At 43.5% G+C, this 18,368-nt stretch overlaps 1 protein-coding gene across 2 annotated transcripts in view; it reads right to left on the bottom strand.

The window, feature by feature from the left end:
* SNX31 (sorting nexin 31) overlaps positions 1 to 17,610 on the bottom strand; it is a 58,577-nt gene extending 40,967 nt beyond the window's left edge. For both annotated transcript variants that reach the window (XM_044247097.1, XM_044247098.1), the window contains exons 1-4: positions 17,394 to 17,610; positions 17,210 to 17,284; positions 7,473 to 7,587; positions 3,597 to 3,661 (exon numbers count right to left, since the gene is read on the bottom strand). In XM_044247097.1, the coding sequence (XP_044103032.1) occupies positions 3,597 to 3,661; positions 7,473 to 7,587; positions 17,210 to 17,284; positions 17,394 to 17,459 (321 nt within the window). In that variant the 5' untranslated portion in view covers positions 17,460 to 17,610. The remainder of the gene's footprint in view (positions 1 to 3,596; positions 3,662 to 7,472; positions 7,588 to 17,209; positions 17,285 to 17,393) is intronic.
* Between the last annotated feature and the right edge of the window lie 758 nt (positions 17,611 to 18,368).

Raw genomic sequence — 18,368 nt, 5'->3', positions numbered from 1 at the left:
TCTGCGTAAAGGTGCGCGGTCCCGTCTCACAGAACAGGCTCCTGCATCACTGTGTGCGGTCCTGTCTCGCGATGCGCGCTCCTGTCTCACGGTGCGCGGTCCCGTCTCAGTGCATGCGTCTGCGTAACGGGTGCGCAGTCCCATCTCAGTGCGTGTCCATGCATCATGATGAACGGTCCTGTCTCACAGTGTGCGCTGCTGTATCATGGTGTGTGGCCCGTCTCAATGTGTGCTTCTGCGTCACGGTGCATGGCCCCATCTCATAGCACAGGCTCCTGAGTCACCGTGCACGGTCCCGTCTCATGGTGCGCGCTCCTGTATCATGGCGCGTGCTCCTGTATCATGGTGCGTGGTCCCATCTCACAGTATTCATTACACTTAATGCCCTGCCCAGTGACTTTTCTGTCTCCCCAAGGCGACAGTAAACTCCGGGAGCTCGACTTGGTGCTATTTGCTGGGGACTCCCCCACCTCTAGAGCAGTGCTGGCTCTCGGAGCGTATTCACTACTCCCTAGGTATATGCTTGATGTGTGAATGATAAAGGACAGCATAAGGCAGGACAGAGGTGCAGGGGAGATGAAACCATCTTCCTGATTTAAACTCCTTTTTCAAAATCATCAAGCTTCTTTATAAACATCCGTCCTGCTCTCCTTTTGGAGACAGAAAACAACCGGAAGGAAGATCCTCCTGGGAGAAGTTGAAAATTGTCGGAGCCTGAACCAATACTGGGTTTTCAAAGGGACTGCCCAGTGCAGTTGAAATCAGATCTGGTTGGGGAGGAGAGAAGAAGTGTGGAGGTGCCAGGGAGCTCAAGTCACAGGGAAGCCGGCTGCAAGGAGTTAATCCCCAGGGACTAGCGTGTCTGGGAATATAACTACAGGCCAACTGGACACTACCAGGTGGCAGGTGAGGCCAAAAAAAGAAAATGTACAGACACACTATCTTTGCAGAAAGCAATCTCTCAGCATGGTTGGGAAGAGAAGAAAAGACCTATGTTAATGGTAGCAAGTACTTCGTAAGTGTTAGTTTGCTGGATGATATTTAAGGGCTTTAAGAGATACTAAAGGCTTGCTCAATCCTCAAAATAGCCCTGTGAGGCAGGAATGATTCCCCTATTTTACAGTTGGGGGACTGAGATACAAAGAAGCTGGGTACATTGCCCCCCAGGCCATACAAATGGAAAGTTGGGCAGCCAGAATTAAAACCGGGGTCATCACACTCCTGACCTTGCACTCCTAAACCCTGAGCCGGTCCTAAAACTACTTAGTCAATAAGAGGATTTATTTTATTTTTTTAAAGATTTTATCTATTTGTTTGAAAGGGAGAGAGAGAGCACGAGCTGGCGGGAGAGCGGCAGGCAGAGGGAGAAGCAGGCTGCTCACCGAGCAGAGAGCCTGGCATGGGGCTCCATCCCAGGACCTTGGGATCATGACCCGAGCTGAAGGCAGATGCCCAACAGACTGAGCCACCCCAGCACCCAAAAAGAGGGTTTAAAATGCTAGATCATGATGTGTGGAACTGTGGTTATGGCTTCACTGCTAGATACACTGCTCAGCCCTCTGGGAAGAATGTTAGAGAAAGTGCTCAGAAACAAGAGGTAAGATCCAGAAGTACAATGGACAGATTCAAATGACTCAACCCTAGCTCCTCGCCAACACTGAGTGTCAGCTGACTCATGAAGCACAGACCCTTTCAAAGCTGAGTGACTGCCGGAGAAGAAATAGCCAGAGCCCTTGGCAAAACTCCTGCAGGGAAGGAGGAGGAATCGTGACCAACTTGGGGTAAAAACTATATTCTCCAACCATGCCACTAAGGAGATGCCAATGATAGATGTATTAATAAAAATAGAGCTTCTCTGAACTAAGACCTCAAAGAAGAGATGAAGGCCTCAAAAAAGAGGTACAATAACAAAAAGGTTGAAAAGCTGGCCACGTTGATGGAAGACACAGAGGAGAAAAATAAAGCCATTACAAAAGTGGAAATCTCATCAGAGGAAGCAAGGTAAGGTAAAACACTAACAGAACTAAAACCAGGCAAAAATCTTTCAGAGTATCGGAAGAAAAGATACTCAAAGCTCCAAGACACTGATACCCCATGAATGGCTTTTAAAAAGTGCTAAATGGAAAAGTCACAATGTACATAAAAAAGATGATAAAACTGAGGCCACTGTACCTCTGGGGACTGGCGTAGAAGGATTTGCAAGATGAGAATTTTTTTTAAAAAGTTTCAGTAAGTGCGTGGAATATGTGCTTATTTGTAAAACAGAAAGGATATGCATAGATATGAATGCATGTGGATGCACAGAAATGTGTAGAACTGGAAACAGTTCTACACTGTTAAACTGGAAACAGCTAGGGCACCTGTGCGACTCAGTCAGTTAAGCGTCTGCCTTCAGCTCAGGTCACTATCCCAGGGTCCTGGGATCAAGTCTCTCAAAAAGCTCCCTGCTCAGCAGGTAGTCTGCTTCTCCCTCTCCCTCTGCCTCTCCCCCCAACTCACGCTTGCTCCCGCGCATGTGCGCGCGATCTCTCTCTCTCTCTCTCTCTCTATATATATATATATATATACAAATAAATAAATAAAATCTTAAAATAAATAAAAAATAAAAAAATAAACTGGAAACTACTGCCTCTGAAGAGGGTTGCTGGAGGTTGGTGGTGGGATCATACGCCCTTCTGTGCTATTTGAATTTTACAACCCTCTTGAATTTTACAACACATCAACAACAAACTCTAAGAAAAAGAAAATGTGTATTTTTTAAGCCATCAAATACAGGTGAAAATATGAATGGTGACACAATGGGATACTCCAGGGTCATTTCTCAGGTTGAATGGACCAGTTACTATACCAACACGGTTGACCCACTGAATAAATGAAATTGGCTTCCATTTTTTACAAACCCCATCAAAGTATCATTCCTCCCCTAGCTAGGGATCCAGTTCAAAAAATCATGTTATTCTTATGACTTCAATCTTCACAAAGCTTTCCATTCAGTCAAGAACATACTCGTAGGCATAAAAATGTACAATGTGAATGAGCAGTGTGCTAACCAAGCCTACTGGGCAAACTTCCAGCCTCTACAGGCAAGTGGCCAGTGGTTCTGTAGACCAACAAAGGAAAGGGAGTTGCTCTGCCATTCTGTTCACACTGAATTTTCTCTGTGATCCACTTACAACAAAGTCAGGAGCAGAGAATATACAAGGAACAGTTGGTCCAGCTCCTACTGCTATCTCGATGTCTTCACTATGGTACACTGGATCCCAGCTACAGAAGGAGGTCCCCGAATTGTTGTGGCACCCTTAATAATAAAAGGTTCTCTTCCCCATGGTCAGTTTTGAGATGTACGATGCTTAGACTACAGGATTAAAAAGTATCTGCTTAATTAAGTTCAAAGGTGAAGTGACATGCTTACTTTCCTTCTAGAATCTAAACCTCCCCCCCCCAAAAAAGCTAAAATAGGAAGCATTCTCCAGTTTCTCCAAATGAATTTATTTTATCCATTGTGAGGTCAATGGCTGGAAACACACACATGGTAATTAAGAGACATGTTCAGCAGCAAAATAATGATCTTAGTAAATAAAGAAAAGCATGCTTACCAGCTGTACGAATTTTAGAAAGTCAATGAAGATGTCACTTCTCAACATGTTTGGGTCCACAGTTACTGAAAAATAAGGATGGTGAATCAGATTAGCATGGGGCTAGCTTGACTTCTCTGTTAAATTGCTCTGTCCTCTAGGGAGCCCTGAAGGCCCTCCCGGTCACCCCTCTCTCCTCAGGCAACAGAGCTATGACCTGTCAGACACATGCAAATCCACAAAGCTTGCCTCTTCCAGGCAGCCTCGACAGCAACACGAACCCATTATATCTGTTCTAGGAGTCCCACTTTATTCACACATCCCCGTATCGCTCACTATTACAGCTTGCTGCTGTATACCGGGGTGAGGATGAGATTAATGGGAAAAGGCAAAAAGATCTTAAAACTTGGACCTGAACTCCTACTTCGGCAAGACATTTCTCAATTTGAAAATTTGAAATTAACCAAGAAACCCTGATTCCGAGTACCTCGCTTATGGATAGGAGCTTTCAAGTGGTTATCCCCAGAGAAGTGATTAGAAGGCTGTCAGCAATTTCAAGGTTTCTATTCTTCTATACCTGTAAGAGTATTCACCTTCATAGTTTTTAAAGTTCAGATACCAATATTCAGGTGCTGTGGTCAGAGCAGAGGGGCAGAAACTTTCCCGTGAAAAGTTCAAACTCCTGCAGGAGGTGCTCCCCAGCCTGCTGTCTCATTTCTTACCCTTTTCCCTGTAGGGCCTCTCCTGGACCCTGCAGTCTAATCAAACTTGCATGCTTACTAAATCTGTAGCAAATGTCTTTCTCTTTCCCTTCTCTTCCTACCCTGCCCTCCCCAGCCCCCCAACCCCTCCACCCCCCAACCCTGCCATGCCTTTTCCTTTCTTCCTTCCTCCCTCCCTCCCTTTCTTTTTCTTTTTTCTGTTTCTTTCTTTCCTTCCTTCCTTACCTCGCTCCTTCCTTCTTCCCTTCCCTTTTTCCTTTCCTTTCCTTCTTTCTTTGTTGCTGTTTCAAGTGATTGCCTCACTGTCACTTCTACTAACATTCAAAACTAGCACTGGCAAAGTCATTTCAAGATGCATCTCCCCTGTGGCACCTGGGTGGCTCAGTTGGTTAAGTGGCTGCCTTTGGCTCAGGTCATGATCCTGGAGTCCTGGGATTGAGTCCCACATCAGGCTCCCAGCTCCATGGGGAGTCTACTTCTCCCTCTGACCTTTTCCCCTCTCATGCTCTCTTTCACTCTCTCTCTCAAATAAATAAATAAATAAATAAGATCTTAAAAGAAAAAAAAAAAGATGTATCTTTCCCAAACAATGCAACATTTTTTCAAAAGAAAATAATGAAAAGAAGATCTCCAGTATTACGAGAAACTTTTTGTACAAGGTATTCCCTCTGTTTTAAGGGAGATGATTTTGGGATGTGGGGAGTCCTATCTTATTTTCTGGAATCCATGTGGTAGATATGCAAATTAACATAATTGTTAGCATGGATTCTTGGAGATGGGGAAAGCTGTTAAAAAAAATGTTCATCCAATTAGTACTTACTGTGCAACTGTTAAGAACCCGGTACATTGCTAAGCACTTTGTATATTTTAATTCATTTAATCTTCACAACAAACCCTAGGATAAATATTATCTCTATTTTACAGACAGACACTAAAGCTTAAAGAGGGTAAATGTCTTGCCCAAGTCATACAGCCAGTGAAATGCAAAGCTAGGATTTGACTCTGGGTCTGACTCTGGAGCCCATGTCATAGTTGCAACACCAAGCTCCGCTCTCTCCTTGCACTGCCTTGCCTGAAGAGGAGGCAGGCGACAGCCCCATGTTGTGCACAAAGGCCAGAACTGGAAAAGCAGTCCTGTAGGCTCTGTGATCATTTGCAGAAAGGCTAGTAGTTAAAGGAGTTATTTCCCTCAGATATGGATATCAAACCAAGAGAGAAGAAAAATTCAACAGATATTACATTTTTGAGTTTGAAAGGGCTTATCTAACAGGTCTAAAAGAGTCAATTCTTCATTACAAAAGATGAATGGGAAATAGATGACTTCTAGAATTTTTATTGACTATCTTTAAGGAAACAAGTGCCACCATGAGAGGTAATGAATAAAGTCTATAACGGCTGATCTAGAATGGTCTATAAAACACAGATTTTTAAGAGGGAAAAATCAACTTACAGAAGAAAAAAACTTTTTTTTCTTGTGTATGAAGGGTATCAGTGGGTTAGTTGGTGTAGTTTGACAAGGTCTCTAGATTAGATAACATTATTATATCAGTGTTGTCTGCTTTTGATAACTATACTGAGGTTGTCAATGAGAATGTCCTTGATCTTAGGGAATACACACAGAAATATTTAAGGGGAAAGTGGCTTATGTCTGTAACCCAGGCCTCTCAAAAAGTTATATACATATTATACACGCATACCACGAAATTGAGAGGATGATAAAGCAATTATAAAATGTTCGTATTTGGGAAATCTGGGTGAAGACTCTACAGGAATTCTTTGCATTATCTCTGCACCTGTTTTGTAAGTCAGAACTTCTTTCAGAATAAAGTTTTTAAGAATCAGTTACCAAAAAAAAAAAAAAAAAAAAAAAAAGAACCAAAAAGCATGAAGAGTACATTCCAGTTTGTGTTTAACAAATAGAGATGTGCATACACACCAGTAGACAGAAATTGTTTCCAAGGAGTATTTAAGCCATCATGTTTACTTCTAGAGGCCTAGGGGTGGGCGGGGGATGGTACTGGCCTGTAAGGGAATGTACCTTTCATTGTATACTCTTGAGACAGTTCAAGTTTTAAAATATTTCGTGTACATACTATTGCCTCTTTTCAAAATTTTTAAATACTTGAATGCCAATTTTGCTATTTCTCCCAAAACCCCTTTCTGCGCGTGCTTGATTTTGCCAGTCACAGTTTTGCTGTGCACAACATTTGCAGAATGCAAGCAAGGGGCAAGGACCAGGACACTTCAAGCCTCACCAGGGTCAGAGCAGACCTGGAAGGCTCCCTGGCAAGGACGGAGATGGAAATGCATCTCTGATATTTCCTGAGAGCTTTCAGGAAGACAGTTTATCTCATCCCTCCATTTCAGTCTTGATCCAGGGAATAGGTCTTTGACTTCTTAATCAATGCTAATATACAGCACCCAAAAGCAAATGTGAAAACAGAATATTTTTAAAACCAAATACAAAGGCTGTATTTTGTATGTGCCATTTATATAAAATGTCCAGAACAAGCAAATCTAGTAAGACAGAAAATAATATAGATGGTGATAGAGGCATGTGGGGGAGAGGAATAAGGAGTGACTGATAATAGGTGCAAGGTTTCCTTTTGGGGTCACAAAAATGTTCTCAGATTATGGTGGACGGTTGCACAATTCTTTAAATATGCTAAAAACCATTGAATTGCACACTTAAAAAAAAAAGATTTCATTTATTTATATGAAAGAGACAGCAAGTGAGAGAAGCATGCAGGGGGAGGGGCAGAAGCAGAGTCCCCCATTGAGCAGGGAGCTGGACATGGGGCTCGATCCCAGGACCTAGATCATGACCTGAGCCAAAGGCAGATACTTAACCAACTGAGCCACCCAGGTACCCCAAACTGCACACTTTATTTTTTTTCTTAAGATTTTATTTATTTATTTGACAGAGAGAGATCTCAAGTAGGCAGAGAGGCAGGCAGAAAGAGAGAGAGAGAGGGAAGCAGGCTCCCCACTGAGCTGAGAGCCCGATGCGGGGCTCGATCCCAGGACCCTGAGATCATGACCTGAGCTGAAGGCAGAGGCTTTAACCCACTGAGCCACCCAGGCGCCCCCAAACTGCACACTTTAAATGTGTGAATTTTTACAGTCTATAATCTGTATCTCAATAAATCTGTAAAAATAAAATGCAAATACCTACCATTCTGCAAATATTGTTCCAACTGGTCCCTCCTCTCATCAGCCATGGATGTGGTCATTGCAAGATAGTACTTTGGTGGAAAGGGTGGCAGGCAATTTCCAAAGACCCGCCTCAGCTGAAATCCAGAAAGCACACAGTTAATGCAAAGAACCCCCAATTCAAGGTTGATGAGACATCAAAGCATCCCCTCTTCAGGCAAGTCTCATTCTAGTACTTAATTTAAAACTAACCCTTCCTGGTGGCCACAAGGAAGAAAAGGGGTTGCTTTGGTTTTCCCAAGAAGTTTATTTCAAGATAGGTTTCTGGGGATACTGTTAGACATACTACAGAATGACCTCTTGAGTCTGAGTTTGGTAGATTTGGTAGATTTAATTTTTCATTTGTTTTTGCAAGAATGCCCACCACTTATACCATACAATGTTTCTTTAACTCATTCTCCAATAGTATCTGTGATACCAATGAGCATAGTTAGGGATTTAATTCCCCATCCCACCTCTACCAAGTCTGAACATCACAGACGTTTACAGCATGCTATCTGATAAGGTATCCCCTAGCTAGAGCTAATAAGCCCTGGGAATATGGCTAGTCCGACTTGAGATATGCCATCGGTATGAAATACACTCCAGACTGCCAAACTTAGTACAGAGGGAAAAAAAGTAAAATGTTTCACTAATAATCCCTTATATTGATTATATGTTGAAATGGTAATATTTTAGATCCACTAATTAAAATTAATTTTACCTGTTTCTTTTCATACTTTTTAATTGGGTTACCGGAAAATTTTAAATTACACATATGGCTCCCATTATATTTCTATAGGACAGTGCTGGCTTGTAAAATTCCTATAAGGCTGACATATGATCCCTGTAGAAACCCAGTGAGGCCCTTCCCAGGCTTCCACCCATCCAAATGTTGACATAAGACCAAGGTGGCAGTTATTTTTATGCAAGCTAAATAGTGGATATGTCAAAAATATGTTTTAAATTAGATGATCAAAAGTGCATCTTCCTTCATTTCAACCCTACACTTACAGTAGCAGCTTGAAGATAAGGCACGACGTCATTCTCTTTAAAGTGAGAGAAAGAAGGGGTGCCTGGGTGGCTGGATGGGTTAAGCCTCTAACTCTTGACTTTGGCTCAGGTCATGATCTCAGGGTTGGAGATGGAGCTGCATGTTGGGTTCCACACTCAGGCTGCTGGAAATTCTCTCTCTCCCTCTGTCCCTCCCTATCCTCTCTGAAATAAGTAAATCTTAAAAATAAATGAAAAATAAAATAAAATATGAGAAAAAAAAACTAGCCAGAAATCAGGGTTAAACATGGTACCTTGGGAGAAGGACTAAAACTCTTAATATTGTCATAGTCAGTGGCTTAAAGGAAATGAGAACATATTTAAGAGAAACAAACAGGCAGGAATTTTAATTCCATGGCCTTTGTCACAAATACAGTGTGTATCTGGTGAATATTTACCTTGCATACACCCTAGCTTTAAAATACATCAAGAATCTTACCAGCTCTCAGGACCCCTGGGTGGCTCAGTCAGTTAAGCATCTGCCTTTGGCTCAGGTCAGGATCTCAGAGTCCAAGGATGGAGCCTTACATCGGGGGGGGTGGGGGGGGGTGGGGGGGGTGGGGGGGTCTCAGTAGGGGGTCTGCTTCTCCTTCTCTCTCTGCCTCCTGCCCCTCTTCATGCTCTCTGTCTCTCCCTCTCTCTCTTTCAAATAAAATAAAATAAAATGAAATAAAAACCACAACAACTTACCAATTCTCTCCACCCCTACTGTCATTATCCTGGTCCAAAACACTGTCGTCTCTTTGCCTCATTGCTCCAACAGCTTCACAACAGAACTTTCTGCTTCTGCCCTTGTCCCCTTCAGTTTATTCTTAATACAGCATCTAAGGTAACTTTCTAAAAAGATAAGCCAGATCAATCCACTGCTTCTCAAAATCCTTCATGGCTTCCTATCTCACTCAAGGAAAAGCTAATATCTTTGCAATGGCCAAGAGCTATGCCATTCGACAGAATGTCCCCTAGCCGCCTGTGACTACTTACACTTAAATAAATTAAAAAGAAATAAGATTTTAAATTCAGTTCCTCATTTCAAATACTCAACAGTATTTGTGGCAAGCTGCTACTGAACTGGACAAAGCAGACATAGAGCATTTCCATGAGCACAGAAAGTTCTATTGGACAGCACTGGTCCAAGAGCTAGAGAAGTTAGTAAATGCCTGCCTATAGGTAAAATACGTTAAGTAAATGGATGGCAAGTGATGGGAATCGGGTTTTTCATTACTGAAGTGAGAGTTTTTACAAAAGCAAGGGGAGTAGGCTGGAATGACCCATGTGGTGATGGATTATATTTGGAGATGTTGATATGAACTCATGTTTAGCTTAACATAGACACAGATGGTAACATATAAAGATAGTTATAGCTACATGTATACACATATTTCCTTGCTCTGTCAGCTGAGAGGACCTTGAAGCGATAATATGATAGTAGCAATGAACATACCTAGTCCAAGATCTTGGTTTCTCTTAACCATTCCCCAACTAAAGCAACCAGGGTTCCATGAAGAAAATAGTTGATTTTTAGGACTGAAGCAGGAGATATAGAAGAGGTGTCTGGGGCATCTTGTAGCACCAAAAAACCAAAAAAGTGCTCAAAACAACAACAACAAAAAAATCAACAGTGGGCCCATGTGAAAGAGTTCCAGGAGCAAACTTGAAGGAGCTTCCGTTGAAGCTGGAACAGCTAACATAACAAAATAAAGCAGTATCAAAGTATAACCCAAAGTCTAAAGTAAATATCCAGAAGTCTATGCAGCTATCAATTACTGAATAAATATGTAGGAGAGAAGAGAAAAATCTGTGAAGAATCCTGAATAATTTCTGTCGATCCTCATTCCACAAGGACACGGAGCATTCATCCCCATAGTGCGGACTGCCCAGAGTGACTGCCTCCCATAGGGTACACTTTGGGAAAGGGAGGAAGAAGAGTAACTTCACCGTGGTCAAACCTGACAAACAGAGCCTCCACTAGGTGATCAAGGCATCAACAGTGGTAAGTCACATTAATACAGATGCTCTTCTGTGATGTGATTAGGATGACCTGGACCTCTGTGGTTTTCCATAACCCCAGCCTGCTCATGTGAAAGACCTCAGATTCTAACAAAGGGACATCTCACAAAATAACTGATGAGCGCCCCTCAAAAAGGTCATTAAAAACAATGAAAGTCTGTGAAATTGACACAGTCAAGAGGAGAGTAGGCGGACAACTAAATGTACTGTGGGGTCCTAGATGGGATTCTGGGGCAGCCATAGGACATCAGGTTAACACTAAAGAAATAGAACTGAACTGAGGTCTATAGTTCATCATAGTGTGTTAATATTGGTTCATTAACTGTAACAAACGTTCCCTACTAATGGAAAACAACAGGGCAAACTCGGTGCGGGAATAAATGGGAACTCTCTGTACTGTCTTTGCAATTATTCTGTAAATCTAAAGCTGATCCACCAAAATAAAGTTTATTGAAAACAAAACAAAACAACAAAACCCTGATGCTCTGGCTTCTTGAAAAATCAGAGGTTCTGGAATCACTGGGTTCACATTCCTTGGGTAATCATCCCCTTTAAAGGAGGCCTAAGCAGTTTCCACCAGTTGCCTCTCACCTGGCACCCGCCTCTCATTTCAATTACCTACCCGACCCCTATAGCCATTGAAGTTTGCATTTTTTCCTCCCTTAAATCTGTTAGCATAAAATGTTACAGCAACAGTTTTTTTTTAATTCAAGGCAATTTTTGTGTTATGTTAAACACTGTCCAAAGACACCCCAGTTGGAGCATCAAACCAGGCAAGACTGCTCAAACAACCTGGGATTTATGTATCCCATCTCTGTTAACTCAACGAAATAGGAGCAGAAAAGGGTCTTCTCTGCATGTGACTATTTCTTGATCCATGGATTAAGCGATTTTAGAAGGCAACTGTCTTCCTAGGCATGCGTTCATAAATGTCGAAGATGTTCCCAAATTGGTCTGAATCACAGCAGCCTTGAGCCACCAGAGCCATCTGCGTTTTCCATGGGCAGGAAAGCATCTTGGGGGAGTCCCTACCATAAGTCCAAGAGCTAGGGGAAAAGTCACCATGGCTTAAGGTTCAAATACCCAACACAGCCCAAACTCTCCCAGCCGGTTTTACAACCTGAGCTCACTTCCCAAGGAATCTTTCCCCTCCCTTCTCTAATACTGGTTTAAGGCGGAAGATAAACATATAATAAACTGAGTAGTTATGTCTGCCAAACATCAATCATTGACTCCCCAAGTTCTTCAACTCCAGCAAAATATGACCTTTTCTACTGGTCTCAGCACACAGTTTAGCCATTAAAACCAACAGCATGCTAAGAATTACCTGGTATTTGAGTTTAGCCCAAAGACTCTTTTTAAAGATTCTTCAAAGTTCTCCAAAGGAAAGCACACCTCTTTTGTTTATTATGCGATGTATTGTTTGTTTGGGGTTTTTGCTTGTTTTTGAAAGGCCATGTTTAGATAATATATATTTTTAATCCCAGCACAATCTCCTGCATTTCTCCATCAGACAGTTCTGCTTTTTAACATGAAGAGGACTTTACTGGCCAATGGAAAATAGCCTCTCTTTCCCTGCCTTATGCACTCCCAGCCCCCCACGCTTACCCCACAGTGGTGACCTGGGACAAGTGGAATTACAGACACAAACAGTGTCCTTTCTAATGCTGACTTATCCATCCCACCTCTCTAGGGCCCCTTTGAATCAAAACCCCAGAGTCACCAGATAAAGGACCACAGCACAAAGCAATCCAGACTGTGGCATCTGTGGCATCCAAAGAACATTAGCCTGGAGCTTATGTATTCTTCCATTTGGTCCTCAAAATAGTCCCGTGGAGTAGACGATCATCGATCACCGCCACCATCAACATGTCATCCTTCCACCTTCACATCAAAGCTACACTATAATCACAGTAACCTGAAGCTCAGGGAGATCCAAGGTCCTATAAACTAAGGAATGGCAGATTTTCATTACTTTTCCCTTCTCTCTCTCATTTTTCCTTCTTCTCCTTCACCAAATCTCTGTTGAGCATCTACTAAAGAAGGAGTCCATGCTGGGTATACCATACCCACAGCCTTCATTCATTCTTTCATGTAAATATTTGGCTTTTGTAACTAAATAACCTGGGGAAGGCAAATATATACACAAAAGGAGGAATGTGACAAGGTCTAAACATGAAGTGACCCAGGAATCAGAGAAAGGCATCTCATGCAATCAAGGAGGACTTCCCAGGGGAGGTGAGGCTTGAGATGCAAATAGCCACCTAAGTTCTAAACAGTTTCTTTAAAATGAAGTTGTTTCTACTGAAAGAGGAAAAATGTTAAGTACAAGATGTAAGATAGTTGGAAACTGCATAAAGAAATCTCTATTTTTGGATTTTGAAAAATTTGAGACAAATGTGAAGTATTTTTTAGTAATTATTTTTATTTTTACTTTTTTATTTGAGACTGAGAGAGTGGGGAGGAGGATCAGAGAGAGAGAGGAGAAGCAGACTCTCTGCTGGGCAGGGAGCCCAATGTGGGGCTTGATCCCAGGACCCTGAGATCATGACCTGAGCCTCCCAGGTGTCCCCAAATATGAAGTATTAATATATACTCTATACCTCACACTGGGCACCAGGCTGTGACAATTCAGTATTTAAGAGTCTACTGAAATGGGGCACCTGGGTGGCTCAGCGGGGAGCCTGCTTCTCCCTCTCCTGCTCCCGCTCCCTGACTTGTGCTCTCTCTCTCTCAAACACACACTCTCTGTCTCAAATAAGATCTTCAAAAAAAAAAAAAAATCACATGTCCTGAAGTTCCATCTGCATGTAATATACCACAGTGCATGCCATCTAATAGGAACTTAGTAAATATTTCTTAAATAAATCAGTTAATTCTCTAAGATGACATATTTCTTCTTCTATCAGAATACAGAACTTCCTAGGAAACGTACTCCAGTGCACACACAGATGGGGCCTTTTATTGTTTCCTCTTTAAAAGCGTTTTGTAGTAAGTCAGATTAAGAATTCTGAGCCATTTGCAAATCTTCAGTGGAACAGAAGAGTAAGATCTAGCTGAGAAGCGCCTGAGAGGAGTCCCCTAGATTTTCTCAGACTCAGGGTTGCCAGACAAAACACAGGATGCCCTGTGTTAAGTATGTCCCAAAGTTAAGCATGTCCCAAATACTGCACGAATCTACTTACCTAAAAACTTCTTGGCTGTTTATCTGAAATTCACATTGAACTGGGGAGCCTGTGTTTTTACTTGCTGAATCCGACAACCTTACTCAGACTACATACAAGATGGGAGTCATGCTGATGAGCTTACTGTGGACCCCAAAGAGGCTGGCTGAGCAGCTGGATAAAATCCTGGGCCCAGAACTCAGACAGAAAGTAGAGCTTGGTTGCCTGGGGTCAGAAGTAGAGGGAGAGGGCGCCTGGGTGGCTCAGTGGGTTAAAGCCTCTGCCTTCAGCTCACGTCATGATCCCAGGGTCCTGGAATCCAGCCCCACATCGGGCTCTCTGCTCAGCAGGGAGCCTGCTTCTCTCTCTCTCTCTCTGTGCCTGCCTCTCTGCCTACTTGTATCTCTGTCAAATGAATAAATAAAATCTTAAAAAAAAAAAAAAAGAAGTGGAGGGAAAGGATCAAGGGCAAAGGGGACAAGGGAACTTTTAGAGGGCAAAATTTTCTTTATCCTGATTATGGTGATAGTAGTGTATACACTTAACCAAAATTCACCACACTGAACACCTAAAATTAGGAAATTTTATGTTATTACAAAAGAGAGTAAAAGCTTGTTACTTTAAGACCCAATTGTTTTACTGATACAATTTATTTTGTTGACTTCAGTAAGAAACCACAAAATATAAGGGGCCAGAGCAGGTTCTGGAGATCAAATCTTGACTCCAATACTTACTAGCAGTTTGATTTGGGGCAAGCTGTGCCTCAGAGTTTTTCCTCTGTTAAATGAGGCTAATTATAATCCTTGCTCATAGAACTACTATAAAAATTAAACATGATATTACATGTAAAGCTCTCAGCACCAACCTTAACACACAGTTACTGCTTGTTGTGGTTTTAAGTTAACAATGCAAATAACCACCTAAATTCTAAATAGTTTCTTTAAAATGAAGTTGTTCCTACTGAAAGGAGAAAAATGCTAATTACAAGATGTAAGATAGTTGGAAACTGCGTAAAGAAATCTCTACATTAGGATTTTGAAAAATTTGAGACAAATATGAAGTATTTTTTAAATACTAATTTTTATTTTTATTTATTTATTTGAGACGGGGTGGTCAGAGAGGAGAAGAAGACTCTCTGCTGGGCAAGGAGCCCAATATGGGGCTCAATCCCAGGACCCTGAGATCATGACCTGAGCCGAAGGCAGATGCTTAACTGACTGAGCCACCCAGGTGCTCCTTAATATGAAGTATTAATATCTATACTATACCCCATGTTGAGCACCAGGCTATGGCAATTCAATATGTAAGAGTCCACTGAAATGGGGCACCTGGGTGGCTCAGTCAGTTAAGCGTCCAACTCCTGGTTTTGCCTCTGGTCATGATCTTCTGGGTTCTGAGACTGAGTCCCCCATGCTCAATGGGCAGTCTGCTTGAGATTCTCTCCCTTTGTCCCTCCCACCACAGGCACCCCTTTTTCCCTCAAGTAAATAAATCTTAAAAAAAAAAAAAAAAAAAAAAAAAAAAAAGGATGCCTGGGTGACTCAGTCGGTTAACTATGTACCTTCCGCTCAGGTCATGATCCCGGGGTCCTGGGATCAAGCCCAGCATCAGGCTCCTTGCCTGCTTCCCCTCTGCCTGCTGCTCCCCCTGGTGTGTGCTCTCTCTCTCTGACAAATAAATAAAATCTTAAAAAAAAAAAAAAAAGGTGACTAATAGTTTTTTGTTAATGGCTTCCAAAATAGAAGATCTAGAGTAAAAGTTTACTCACTTTATGTCTCTGCTTCTGAACCTGCTAAGATTCAATAGGTCTTAATTTTTCTGAAAACAAGCATTTTTCTGAGTCTGTTAGTTAAGAAGGGCCAGATTAAGGACTTCAAGACTCTCAGTCCCTAAATGTTTACTAAGCACGTACCATGTCCCAGGTTCTGGAAGAAACTGGCCCGTACTCTTTACAAGTACCCTGGAAAGTGGACACCCATGGCCACCTATTTTCTTTTCATTTTTGATGAAAAACATTGAAGGTCAGAAAGGAGGTAAGGTGACAAGCCAGAAAGTTGTCAATTCCACAACCCCCCTGCTCCCCATTGCTGTCTCATGCTTTACGTGCTGTGAATGGCAACTTCCCCAACCCCACCTCACATTAGAGAAGACAGATTAGTGGGGGAGATGATGACTCAACCTTCTCCTCCAAATACATAACACACCTATACTTTCTCTTTCCTTAAGTCCTCTCAAATCCCCAGACACGTTTTGGTCACAAGTAGATTCTCAACTTGCCAAAGTCTGAATCCATGCCCTTCCTTATTCAATCAGACCACCATCATTGCTGAGAACCTTCTGGGGCAACTGCAGCAGGTGTTAGCAATTCAGACAGGACAACACAAAAGTGCATTATACCTGTTTTTGGTTGACTCCAAAGAAATGTAATCATACCTTGAAAATGGACTTTTCCAACACCCTCTAATATGAGCAAGAAGGTTTACTACAATGTTTATAATAGTGAAAAAATGAAATTGACAGCTGCCCTTCAACAGAAGGTGTATCGACTCACTAGAAACCCAGATTTCCTGGAAGGATTCTCCCCAAAATGTTAATAGCCTGAACAAGTCTCTTTCTCAGTTTTGTTTTGAGTTTAATTTTTGAAGTAATTTCTGCACCCAACCTGAGGCTCAAACTCAGGACCCCGAGATCAAGAGTCACATGCTCTTCCCCCAGAGGTAACCAGGCTCCCCTTTCTTTCTAATTTTAGGTATATTCTCTTTAAAATCAGGGTATATAATCTAAAAAAAAAAAAAAAAAAAAAAAAAGAATTGATTAAAAAGAAAACACTATGCAGGGAGGTAGAGGGAGGGTGAAGTTTATTTCGGAGCTTTCTTTTAATCCTCTAACCCATTTTGAAGACTTATAACACTTCCTTATTAGGACAATAAAACCCATTAGAGCAGGTTAATAAATCAGGCTGCCTCTCAAAGAAAATGCCACCAGCACATCTGAGTGAGAAACTATAGTGGGAAATGGCCTCCTGTCTTGATAATTCATCTGTTTTCCCAGGTTTCCAGACTGCCAGTGAGTACCTGAAGCCTATAAATACAATTTTTGAAAACAAAATAGACACACCTTTTTAAAGAAGCCTAAGAAACTCTGGGAGAAAGAAGATTAAATACCTATGTACAAGATTCCTAAGGCACCTTGGTCTAGGCTGAGTATGCTCATTCTGAATGGGGGCATTGTCTTGGGGAAACAGCTGGCACTGGAATGGGGCCCACCATCTCCCAGCACCCTGCCAGGTGGGGCCGCTGGGGATCGTTGGGCTGAAAAGGGTTTAGGAGAAGGACCTGAGCCCGATTCCCTCATCTCCCGGCTGTAGATGGTTAGGAGCAGCCACCTATATACATGGAGATGTACGCCAAGCGATACCAAGTTACAGACTAGGAACTTGGAGTCCTCAAGAAGTCCCGTGTCTTGGGGAGCACTCAGCTGCCTCGAACCTGCTCACCTGTTCGTTCCAACGACGCAACTGGCTGTAGCGCACCCTGCAGAAGAGGTACCCGTCCAGGTACACCGAATACAGCTGCAACAGAGACAGACCGTCCGGGTTAGCTGAGCGAGCAGGTGAGCCCCCCGCCCCGCCAGGTCACCGACCTTCCCCAGCCGAGTCGGACCCTGACCCCGCCACGCACCACGTAGCGGCCTCCCAGCGGGTCCAGCCGCTGCTGGGACACCGGGATACAAAAGTGCATCTTCATGGCCACGGCGGCGGCCCGGGAACAGCGGTGGTAAACCGAGCCGCGGTAGTGGCGGCGCGTCCGCGAGTCCGGGATCCGGGAGCAGCTGCGCAGCGGGTCTGCAGCAGCGCGGTCTAGTGTCGGACCCCAGAGCCGTGGCGCAGGCGGTGGCCGCGAGGTGCAAAGCCGGCTGGCCGCGTCGCCCCCGGCGTATGCAGGTGGGGCCGGCCCCGGGCCACACCGCCCCAAGCCCCGCCCAGCTCCGGCAGAGCCGCGTCGGCCCGGGGCCTGCTCCCAGGGGCCAGGTGGGGCCTGGGACAGAGTACACGCTCGCTGGGGGTCACCCCGGGGTGTGGACCTCTCCGGGCAACTTGGCGGGAAAATCCTGCTGCGTGGGTGGCTAAGTGGGGAGTGCGTGGGGAGAGCGAAATCTTCTGGGGAGAAGATTCTAGGTTTTTTAAAAATTTTTTTTCATCAGAACCCACAAAAGTTTAAACTGGTTGCTACAGCTACATAAATGTCCTGCCCATGTGCCAACCATGTAACTACTTCTCACCCTGCCCCAACGTCTCAGGATGGGGCTAGGTGCTAGGATGGGGAGGTACGGGGGAGGGGGGTGCAGGGGCGGGGAAGGCGAGTGGGTGGAGGAAGGACAATGCCCTGCCGAGGAGAAACCTCTCTCCAAGTGTCTGCTCCAGGGCCGCATTCTGACCCCGCGGCTTGTAAAATGTCCGGCCCCCCTTCCAATGGGCCTGTCGTGTAAGGAGGGGGAGAGGTGGTGAGGGACCCAATTCCAAGCAGATGCGCCCTCAAGCTCAATAAGTTGACGTTTTCTCAAAGTAGGTGCTCTGACAGGACCGAAAAACGTTTGTGTCCCGTTACCGGTGCCTGTCTGCAGTGCTCTGCGAGTTAAGATCTTCCAGAAATACA

The sequence above is a fragment of the Neovison vison genome, chromosome 4 (assembly GCF_020171115.1).
Source record: "Neovison vison isolate M4711 chromosome 4, ASM_NN_V1, whole genome shotgun sequence".
NCBI lineage: Eukaryota > Metazoa > Chordata > Mammalia > Carnivora > Mustelidae > Neogale > Neogale vison.
This window is presented reverse-complemented; position numbering and strand designations above follow the sequence as displayed.